The sequence below is a fragment of the Cynocephalus volans genome, chromosome 10 (genome assembly GCF_027409185.1).
Source record: "Cynocephalus volans isolate mCynVol1 chromosome 10, mCynVol1.pri, whole genome shotgun sequence".
NCBI classification, from domain to species: Eukaryota; Metazoa; Chordata; class Mammalia; order Dermoptera; family Cynocephalidae; genus Cynocephalus; species Cynocephalus volans.
In genome coordinates, this window is record NC_084469.1 from 57,880,953 (window position 1) to 57,892,292 (window position 11,340).

The window sequence follows — 11,340 nt, forward strand, 5'->3', positions numbered from 1 at the left end:
CACCTCCTCCACGCCCCCCAGACTCTTTCCAACTCCAGCCCCTCGCTGGAATGTGGCCAGCACCAGCGGGAAGTCCTTCCTGGAGTCTAGACTTCATCTCTCACGCTGTCAATGAGCTGGGGAGAGAAACGGGAAAGGGTGGGGGTTTGGGGGGGGCTGCCTCTTAACCACCCGCTCCACGCCTCCCTAGATAATGACGAGTGCGCCGACGAGGAGCCGGCTTGTGAGGGCGGCCGCTGCGTCAACACCGTGGGCTCTTATCACTGCACGTGCGAGCCCCCACTTGTGCTGGACGGCTCTCGACGCCGCTGCGTCTCCAACGAGAGCCAGAGCCTCGGTAGGCCCGCCCCCAGACCCGCCCTGCCCCGCCGCTTCGACACGCGCTGGCCCCGCCCACAGCGCTCCGGCCCTCGCTCCTTTCGTCGGTCTCACACCCGCTCGGGCTCCACTTCGTCCTTCTGTTATCTACCTCTGTGTCTGAGAGGTGGGCTGGCCTGGTGGTTAAAAGTGATTTTAGAGGCAATCTGCCACTTACTGGCCGTGTGGAGACGTGCATGCTGCATTTCACTTTTTGGACTCCAGTTTCCTTCTTGCATATCGGGCGATTAGCACCTACCTTGTAGGGTAGCTGTGAGACGTTTTATTTTTAAGGACGGAATGGAGCCTCGTCTTACTAAGTGCTAAATGAGTGCTACCTGTTGTTTTTTCTCTGTGTGTCTCTGAGTCTCTGTCTCTTTCCAACTCTCTGTGAGTTTCTCTTTTGGTTTTTCTCTGAATTTCTGACACTCTCTGGATCTGTCTTTGTGTCCAGGTCTCTGTTTCTTTTTGTTTCCCTTTGCATCTGTTTTCCTGTTTTCTTTGAGTCTTTGACTCTTTGGATGTGTTTGTCTCTGTCTCTTTGGATCTTTCCTTTTTCCCTCTTTGTCTCTATCTGACTCTCTCTCTTGCTAGGCCTGTCAATCTCCCCTGAGTCTCTGTCTCTGTAACACACTGTGTGTCTCCCCATCTCTTTTTTGCTCACTGGCCCAAACTCTCTTCTGCCATTTCCTATTCCTACAACATCCCCCCCACACACCCTGAGACTTCATTCAAACAATGCTGAGAGAAGAAAAGCAATTGCCTTGAGGTCACATAGCCCTCCAGAGGTCAGAATTGGGTAGACCCTATCTCTCCAAGACCCTCAGACTCCATCTCCGTCATTGGATCCCTTCTGCCCTCTCCTCCTATATGACAGCCTCATACCAGAACAAACCCTGTTCTCAATCCAAAACCATGGAGCTACCTCAGAGGACTTCTGGGAGTTGGATCACAGCTGATGAGAAGGATTTGTTGATAGGCACAGGGTAGCTGGACTGCCCCAGCAGGGGAGGAAACCCAGCATTTGAGAGTGCCAGTCCTGAGTGCCAGTCCCACACTGATGCATGCTATTTCCACCACAGATGACAATCTGGGAGTGTGTTGGCAGGAAGTGGGAGCTGACCTTGTGTGCAGTCGCCCTCGGCTGGACCGTCAGGCCACCTACACGGAGTGCTGCTGCCTCTATGGCGAGGCCTGGGGCATGGACTGTGCCCTCTGCCCTGCCCAGGACTCAGGTACTGCCACTGGCCTAGGCTGCACTCAGAGGCCCTGCCCCTTAGGCTCCAAATCCAGGCCCTCAGACCCCCAGACTCACAACCCCCAGTTCCTCCCTGATTAGGCTCCTCAGATCCCCATGTTGAAGCCCATCCTAAAATTTTGATCCCACATCATATCCCAAAGACTTGCAAGTCTCAACCACGGAAATGCTAAGACGTGACAGCATATCCCATAGTGCCAGCCCCTATAGGCCCCTGAGGTCTGGTCTCTTGTACTCTCAACTCCTAGTCTCTAAAATCCCAAGACACAGCCTATCAGATCCCTTCCCCCAAATCCTGGACCCTCAGACTTCAAATACCATTTGTTCAAACCTCACCCCAGAAGTCCAAGTCCCATTGCCTTTGAACACCCACATCCAGCTGCCTAAGACTCCAACACACAGCCCCAGAGATCCCCGGATTTTGGCTCTTAAAACCCCAAGTCTCCCAAACCTCAGCTCTTGGGAACCCAGTCCCAAAGACCCCAGTCCTGGGTCCTCAGACCTCCAGGTCAGTGGCTCAGACCCCCTCCAATGCATCGTGGCCCCTCAGGGCCCCAGTAGCAATCCCTGGGATTCCCCAGTCCTCGTCCATAAAACACCTCCATCTCATTTCTCCAGATCCCTAGTCCTAGTTCCTCTGGTCCCCCAAATTCCACCACTTTGGACCCTAATCTTAGCTGCAGCCTTTAGTACCCTTTATCCCAGTACCTCCAGATCTGAGTCTCAGCCCTCAGACTCTCAATCCTGGTTCCAGAAACCCCTGGTCCTGCCCTTCCAATCCAGCCCCCTCCTTTCAAGCTACCCCCGTGCCTCAGCCCAAGGCCCTTCCACCCCTTCTTCTGGGCTGCTCTTCCCAGAGGGGGGATATGAGTGATGGGCGTGGAGGTGAGCAAGGGCTGATTGCTGGGCTTGGCTCCTGTTCACAGATGACTTTGAAGCCCTGTGCAATGTGCTACGCCCCCCTGCATATGGCCCACCACGGCCAGGTGGCTTTGGACTCCCCTATGAGTATGGCCCAGACTTAGGTTCGCCTTACCAGGGCCTCCCGTATGGGCCTGAATTGTACCCGCCACCCGTGCTACCCTATGACCCTTACCCACCGCCACCTGGGCCCTTCGCCCGCCGGGAGGCCCCTTATGGGGCGCCACCCTTCGACATGCCCGACTTTGAGGATGACGGTGGCCCTTATCGCGAATCTGAGGCTCCTGCCCCACCTGGCCTGGGCACCCGCTGGCCTTATCGGTCCCGCGATACCCGTGGCTCCTTCCCAGAGCCTGAGGAATCACCTGAACGTGGGGGCTATGCTGGTGAGTACTGCGGCCCGAGTGATGGAGACTGGGATGAAGGAGGTGTGCAGAGAGATAGAGACGAGGGGAGGGAGGGAGGGAGATACAGAAACGATGAGAAGACAGGAGAGACTGGGTCAGAGGGGAAAACAGATACAATGCGACAGAGAGCAGAGTAGCGACGAAGATTAGAGAAATACCTGTAGACCGACAGAGAGAGATGGGGACAGAGGGAAAGCTATGGAGAGCTGAACGAGGTGACACTCCTGGCCCCACAGCGCCCCCCTACAGCCCTGGAACAGATCGGACAGTTTAGAATGAGACATGGAAACAGGTGCGCGCACCCACCGTAGAGGGCTAAGGGACAGGGCAGAGACCTCCAGTCACTGGGTCTCCATGTTCTCCTCAGGCGCCCTGGCTGAGCCCTATGAGGAGCTGGAGGCGGAGGAGTGCGGGATCCTGGACGGCTGCGCCCACGGCCGCTGCGTGCGCGTCCCTGAAGGCTTCACCTGCAACTGCTTTGATGGCTACCGCCTGGACATGACCCGCATGGCCTGCGTCGGTGAGGGGCAGGCTCCGGGGCTAGCACGCATGGGGAGAAGAAGGGCTTGACCAGAGAGAGGGGAAGCCCTGATTAGATGTGGGTGGTCAGGGACCTCCGGAAAACGACCTCACTATAGGGGACTGAACAGCCCAAAGGAGTAATTCTTGTGGGGGAGGGGGATGAAGGGGGGAGGGGAGTTAAGAAGGTCGGGTCAGGCTAAGAGGAAGGCAGGGCTTGACCACAGGGGTGCAGCTGGGCCTTGAAGCAGGATAGAGGGGTAGAGTCTTGCAGATGTGATTTCTAGGGATTCCCAGTGCTACCTTGGCAATTTGCATGGCCTCTTTGGAGAGCCTCAGTCTTCCCTTCTGTAAAATGGGAATATTGATCATGTCTGCCTAGTTTAGGGAGTACTAAAACAGATTGATTACAATCAACAACTCTGAGGGAATTGGACAGACCTCAGGCTCAGTCCAGCAACTTGCTGTGTGACCCTGGACAGGTCAGGCAGTGTTCCTTGCTTAGTTGTCCTCAACTCAAAAATGTGCATAGTCAAACAATCCATTTCCTCGAGTTGTTGTGAATTTATTAACACTAATTTACAGTAACACTGAGGCCTATGTGTAAATCTAGGCTCAGAAAAGAGTATTGAGTTCCCCAAGGTTTCACAGCCAAGAAATAGCAGGGGATTGGGCACCCAGAGACTTGTAGAGCTGTCCTAAGAACCCGCCCGGGAGAGAATGTCTTTGCTGTGGAGGGGTGACATTGGGCAAAGGGCTTTCCCACGCTGGGCCTCAGTTTGCACATATTTAGAACCCTGCTTCATAGGGTTAGTAGGAGAATAAAGTTGATTCTCATAATGCACTTAAAACAATGTCCTGTATAGAGTAAGCGTTTATTGTTGATCTCATCATCAGTATTATTTTCCTAACAAAACCGTAGTGACGTAGGGGCTTCCATACCCATCTTACAGAACAGTAAGCTGAAGCACAGAGAGGTTAAGCCACCTACCCAGGCTCACACAGCCAGCAGGTGGCAATGGCCGGATTCAATTCCAGTCTAGTGGCTCAGCTCCAGTCAGTTACTCCTGCGCCCCAAGTGCCTAAGGGGTCGGAGAGGCGGGCTTCTGGGTCTCCGACCGTGAGCAGCGCTCCTTGTCCCGCCTCCCAGACATCAACGAGTGTGACGAGGCTGAGGCGGCCTCGCCGCTCTGCGTCAACGCGCGCTGCGTCAACACTGATGGCGCCTTCCGCTGTGTCTGCCGCCCGGGATTCGCACCCACGCACCAGCCGCACCACTGCGCGCCCGCTCGGCCCCGGGCCTGAGCCCTCGGCCCCTCTGGCCACCCACCCACGCCTGCGCATGCGGGGTCCCTGCCGCACCCCTGCTGCCCGCTGTGCGCATGTGCGCAGCGCCCCCTGCCCTGCCGGAGGCGCCGGGACACTTGGAAGGAGCGACTCTCTTCTTTGCTCCCGCTGCCGCAGCGCCTCCCAACGACGCCGCGGGCCCAGGCCTAGCCTTCACGTTCCTTCTCCCTTTTATAAAATTTTCAATTAAAAACACCTATTTTGTACCAATTGCCTCTGCCTGCCTTTCTTTCTCTCAAAATCTGGCTCCAGAGTTTCTTTGAATCGCTAAATAACACTCCCCTGCTCCACCTCTTACTGAGGCTGCGTCTGACTCTCAGTTTCCATGACTACCTTGCTTGGTCGCCCTCTGTCTCTCTTGGTTTCTTTCTCCTCCTATCTCTGTTTTTCTCTTTGTCGTTCTATCTCTGTCTGCGATCTCTTGTCTTTCTGCTACGTTTTCTCTGTCCAATTCTCTATGTCTTTTTTCTTTTTCGTATCTGTCTTTCTGTGTTTTTCTCATTTCCCTTCTCTTTGTTTCATTGTCTCTAATCTCGAGCGAGATCTACTGACCCCTCGAGCCCCCTCTTCCCCCTGTGTGGGGCTTCAGATAGGGACGGAATGGGGCAGCCTCCTGGCGCTCCCTCCTTTCTTTCTTTCTTTCTTTTTTTTAATAAGATGACCAGTAAGGGGATCTTAACAGTTCCACGCTCTCCCAAGTGAGCCACGGGCCGGCCCAACTCCCTCCTTTCTAAGCTGGAGGGGTGCCCAGATTTCCTCAACTTCCCCAAGAAATCTTAAGCCATTCTGGGACAAGTGGGGCACGGACAGGAGGCAGGAGTCCCTAAAGGGGTGATCCCAGACCTGAACCTCCAGCTGGAAATTGGCTGTGGACAGAGTAGGGTGTGGCAGCCCTGGTGGGTGGCCTGTGCAAGAACCACTGGGGCTGGGGGCGGGAATGAGATGTGTGTGTGGGTGATGGCAAAGTGCCCGAGCACGGAACCCCGAGTGCCCCCTACCCACTTCCTGGCCATGCTGGGGAAAAACAAAAAAAAGGCTGGACCAACATAAACTGGGGGCGGGGCGGGGCGGGGCAAGGAGGGGCCCATTGGCAATGGGCTGGGCTGAAAAAAATGAAAAAGAAAAACCTACCTGTTAGTGCATCTCTCCCCAGGGTTCCAAGCTCAAATGCTTCAGGGGCCAGACAAACGATGTCAGAGGGAAGCAGGAACAGTATAAAATCAAAGCACAATTGACATTCTGCCTAACAGTTGGGGTGGAGCAGGAAAGGAAATCCCCCCATTTTTAATAATAATGTATGTTTTATAACCAGCCTGTGGGGCTTATCTAGCCTGTGAAGCACCAGTTTTAATCCTCCAGGTACAGCTCAAAGTTGCATAAATGGGGAGTGGAGGCTCCTTCTAGACCTGCCCCCTGCCCACCTCCTGAGCTTCAGGAGGGGTCATAATCTTGAGAGCCTGCGGTACCACGTGGGGATCATACTGAGTGCCTATTGCACAGAATTGTTGGTGCCGGTTAAATGAATCATGATATATGTCAAATGCTTAGAATGACACCTGGCACATAGCAAGCATTCCGTCACTGTTCTCCTAACCCTGGGCCTCCTGGGACATGTTGAGCCTGTGGCTGGTCAGAAGGTAAGGGCAGATGGCCAGTCTTGTTCTTTACCAATTCTCCCTCCCAGGGTGAAGGAGGAGGCCAGACTCTAGCCCCTTCAACAGGACAATGAGAAGCACCTAGCACAGGAGCCTTGGTGGAGGGTGAGAGGTGTCATACCACGAGGGGCTCAAGGCTCCACAAAGGGGGTAATGGTTGCACAACTCTGTACTGAAACCATTGAATTATACACTTTAAATAAAGCCATTAAAAAGAAAAAAAATGAACTTCTATAAGGGGGGGGTCAGGAAGTTAAGCTCCAGGGAATTCGACCCAGACACCAACCCCTCATTCATTCATTCAACAAATATTTCCCATAATATCTGCTTTGTCATAAGTTAGTGTTGGGAACACAAAGAAACTTTAACCCAGCCTTAGGGAGTGGGAGCTAGGGTAGGCTCCTGGAGGAGGAGATGTCTGAGCTAAGACCAGAACCATGCAGGGAAATGAGCTGGATGAAGCAGTGGAGAACAGTGCTCCAGGTGGAGGGAAGAGCATCTGTAAAGATGTAAGAAAGGGAAATATCTTCTAAATACCTTTCTTTTGGTATGTCAGTCCTGTGCTGGACAATGCTGGTGACATTTTGGTGCCTAAGAAATCCCTGGCCCCTGCCTTCATGGAGCTCCAGTTGGGGACACAGACACATTGCCACGCACGACAACCTCTACTGTGAAGGGGAAGGCACAGGCAGAGGGGTCAGAGTTTTGGGGGGAAGGTCGGAGGCTGTGGGTACTCAGAGGAGATAGCTGATTCAGTCCGAGGGAATATCTGGGAAAGTTTCCTGGAGAAAAATATAGAGCTCCAAAAGTCTCTATTTAGGGTTCTAGATCCCTTTGAGAATCTGTTGCAAGCTGTGGACATTCGCAAAAGAAAAATGCACACAACAAACGTTGTAGGCAATTTCCAAATATCCCATTTCCTCTCTGGGGACTCCCGTGGGCATCCCATTCTCTCCACAACCACCGTGCCGCATAAATGTCCCAGAAATGGAGACAGGGTTGCCAACACTGCTGGAAACCTTCGAGGTCGAATTTCAGTATCCTGGGAGTGGGATGGGGTGGGAACTGTCTTCTGAGAAGCCCACACATCCCTCTCATCCCCCGCTGGGCCTGGAGGTTGTGCAAAGGATCTAGTTTTTATACTGCCTAGGTCCCCCGCACTATTCCCTAGCCTGGCGCTGGGGCTTTTGGCACCGGCCGGGATCGACGCGTTCTCCTCTGGAATGACCAGAGGGAAATAGTACAAGAGGCCACCTCTCTCGGCGGCGGGTGGGGGGCGGGTCGGGGTGGGGGCGAGACAAGTGCCACAGCGCCCCCTGACGGTCACCGTGCGCCGGTGCATCCCAAGCCGGCCGCGTCCCCTAGTGGCCTATGATCATACAGTCATCAGCGAGGGCCGAGCTCCTTCTGCTGAGTCAGTCTCTGGTCTGCAGGTTGAGGTCGTCATCTTCATCGCCATCATCATCAACAACATCTAACACAACTAATAAATGGCGCTTCCTACGTGCCAGGCACTACGCTGCTTTATACATATCGCCTCATTTAATCCTCACATCAGCCCTATGAAATGGGTACTGTTACTATCTTCATTTTCCTCATTTGAAGCACAGAGAGGTAAGGAAACTTACCCAAGGTCACATAGCTACTAAGTGACAGAGCCTGAATCACACTTAGGGAGTTTGGCTCTGGCGTCATTTTCTGAAGCATTCAAAAATAATCATAAAGTGAAATGATATGATGGCTAGGGTTTGCTTCAAAATAATCCTATAGAACAGCTGAGCCTCGAGATGCAAAGAACCCGAGTCCCTGGATGCTCACACTGCCAGCCCGGATCATTCACCCTGCAGTATTTTTATTTAAGCCATCATCTTTTGAAGTCTCTTTGTTACAGCAGTTTAGCTTATACCCTAAATGAGCCCACCAGGATCACCTGGATGGCTCATTAAGACACAGATTGTTGGGCCCCACCCCCAATAGATCTGGAGTGGGGACTGAGAATTTGTATTTCAAGTAAGTTCCCAGAGGCTGCTACGGCTGCTGATCTGAGGGCTATTGAAAACCATGACCCTTACCAGTGCAGCCCAGCATTCATTCTTTTGCTTACGGAGAATTGCCTTCTTCACTCTCAGTTCATGTGGCTCACGTGGAGCTGACGCTACCGGAAGACTCCAGGCCTGGCCACCAAGGGACTCCCTTCCCCTCAGCCTTTGCAATTGGTTCAGGAATGGGCATGTCTCCAAAGCCAGAGTGATGAGAGTCAGCTCTGGGACTGTTGCTGGACTTAGGCTTACTGTGCTGGAAGGGCATAGGCCTGGAGCAATGGGAACTTACCTGAGGGAAGAGCTGGCCTGAAATGAAACCAATGCAGGGGGAAGCAGGGCTGGGGGAGGGATAGAGAGACTATGCCTGACACATGGCCATCTGCACTTGTGGGTCCAGCCATTCCCCAGAACTCTCTAGTCATGTGACAGTTTTCTTCATATCCTACATCAAAGCTGTCAGCAAATTCTGTCAGCTCTACCTACAGAAGGTGTCTAATTCTGTAGTGGAGGAGAAGTGATGCTATAAATCAGAACATTTTTTGGGTCAAATGACAAAACTGAAATACAGATAAGTAGATTAGGAAAAAAATCATGAGGGCTGGCCTGTTAGCTCAGTTGGTTAGAATGTGGTGCTGATAACACCAAGATCCAGGGTTCGATCCCCATACCAACCAGCTGCAAAAAAGCCACAAAAAACAAAAAACACCAAAAGCAAAAAAAAAAAAAGAAATTCATGTAGTAATGTTAAATTTACTATAGTTGATCACTGTATTATGGTTATATAAGAGAATATCCCTATTTTTAAGAAATACACACTGAAGTATCTAAGGCTAAAGGGCCATCCATGTTGTGTGCAATTTAGCATCAAATGATTCAGAAGAAATATATACACACACATACTGGACAAGGAGAGAGCAAATGATAAAGTAAATGAGGTAAAAGTAAGAATAGAAATGGTGCACAGATTCCAAACTAGTAGAGAGAAAAGAAAGAGACAAAACCAAACCAAAAATGCAGCCAATCCAAAGAAGCCTAAATGAGAGAGGAAAAAAGCACAGGAAAAAATGAGGATGATAGAATCATAAAGGAAGATGGTAGAAGTAAATAAAATACATCACTAATCACATACACAAAAAAATGTATTCAGAAAAAAAAAAAATGAAATGAGAAGAAAATGTGTTCTGAGTCCAGACACTTCTCACTATCTCCACCCTAGTCGCACCCTCCTCCCTGGGCATCTGGCTCCCACTGCTGCCACCATGATCTCTCCGCCTTATGCAGCTAGAGGGACTCTGTGAATGCCCAAGTCAGATCAAGTGCTTCCCCTGCTCAGAACATTCCTGTCGTTCCATCTCACTCAGAGTAAAAACCAAAGTCCCCACTGTGGCCCATAAGACTCTGCACCATCTGCTTCTTGTTCCCTCTCTGACCTCATCTCGCAGCATGTCCTCCCACCCCCTGCTGTGCTCACTCCTCTCCAGTGGATCTCCTTGTGGTTGCTCTAAAATACTAGACATGTTCCACCTCAGGACATTTGCACTGGCTGTTCCCTCTGCCTGGGGGACTCTTTCCACTTGGCTCAACCCCTCACTACCAGCAGGAGAATGGATAAATAAACTGGGCATAGTCCCACAATAGAATCGTGTGCTGCAATGAGAATAACCTATAACACACAACAAACAACAACTAGAACGAATTTTTTCAGGGTGTTGAGTGAAAAAAACCAGACACTAAAGAGAAAATATTTTAAGATTCCATTTATATAAAATTCAAAACAGGCACAATTAATTTATGCTATCAGAAGTCAGAATGATGATGACCTTGGAGGGAGAAGAGGGGACTGAAAGGAGCCACAAAGGGGCTTCAGGGGGACTGGAAATATTTCTTAGTCTGGGAGCTGGTGACACAGGTTCATTCAGTTGGTGAAAATTTATCTAATTGTTATGCTTACAGTTTGTACTTTTCTGCATGTGCATCTGCTTTAATAAACAGTTGCAAAAAACAAGGAACTGCACCCTGTGTTCCCACTACCCAGCTTAAGAAACAGGACATTCTCGCCCCCGGGTCCCTCCCTCCCATCACAATGTGCTTTTATAACCACAAGGGCCCTGCCCCCACCTCAGTTCCTTTTGCCAGCTTGCTAAGCATGTCACACGTGTTCCAGACAGCCCTGTGGAGGTCCCCAGAGAGAAGTCGGGCAGTGGGTGGGGGTGGGGCTTCCAGGTGGAGTGGCAGCAGGGGAAGGTAACCTTTCTGCAACACCCCGTACTAAGTCCTGACTGGGGAGGGGGGATGCAGGGCTCCCCCGAAGTGCTCAAGGCCCTGTGTCTGAGGGGCTGGTCTCCTCTGTCTCGGTTTCTCTGTCTGCCTGTCTCTCTCCCTGTCTCCCTCCCAATCTCTTCCTCCCCAAGAAGAAAAAAAACTCACAATTATTTACATAAAATTTTATTATATCAGACCGTAACCAAAGGATCGAAGTTCTAACTTTGAATTTTTCAATAAACTTTGAATAAATACTAGTGCTTTTGCTTTGGGTACTGTAATGTTTATTTTTAAACTCTTTTTTACTGGCAAGACTTTATACATGTGAGGTTCAAGAAAAGAAAATGTTCACTGTTCGCGTTTCTTTTCTGGCCATTCACACTCTTTGTCTCATTTCTCCATTATTACTGGAAACAGTTTTGTCCTGTAAGGAAGGGAGGTGCTTGGCAGACTTCTGTGTTATCCCTTGGGATATGGGAGGGTGTGCTCAGATTTAGGAAGCCCCCTTTGGTGGCTGGGTGGGGGTGGGTCTGAGGAGATACAAAGGAAAGCTGGAGCCCAAGGAAGAAGCT

General features: G+C 51.3%; 1 protein-coding gene across 3 annotated transcripts in view; it reads left to right on the forward strand.

Moving 5' to 3' along the window:
- LTBP4 (latent transforming growth factor beta binding protein 4) overlaps nucleotides 1-5,015 on the forward strand; it is a 28,605-nt gene extending 23,590 nt beyond the window's left edge. For all 3 annotated transcript variants that reach the window (XM_063108922.1, XM_063108920.1, XM_063108921.1), the window contains 5 exons: nucleotides 191-337; nucleotides 1,440-1,592; nucleotides 2,542-2,922; nucleotides 3,311-3,463; nucleotides 4,613-5,015. In XM_063108922.1, coding sequence (XP_062964992.1) covers nucleotides 191-337; nucleotides 1,440-1,592; nucleotides 2,542-2,922; nucleotides 3,311-3,463; nucleotides 4,613-4,767 — 989 coding nt within the window. In that variant the 3' untranslated portion in view covers nucleotides 4,768-5,015. The remainder of the gene's footprint in view (nucleotides 1-190; nucleotides 338-1,439; nucleotides 1,593-2,541; nucleotides 2,923-3,310; nucleotides 3,464-4,612) is intronic.
- Nucleotides 5,016-11,340: the final 6,325 nt, after the last annotated feature.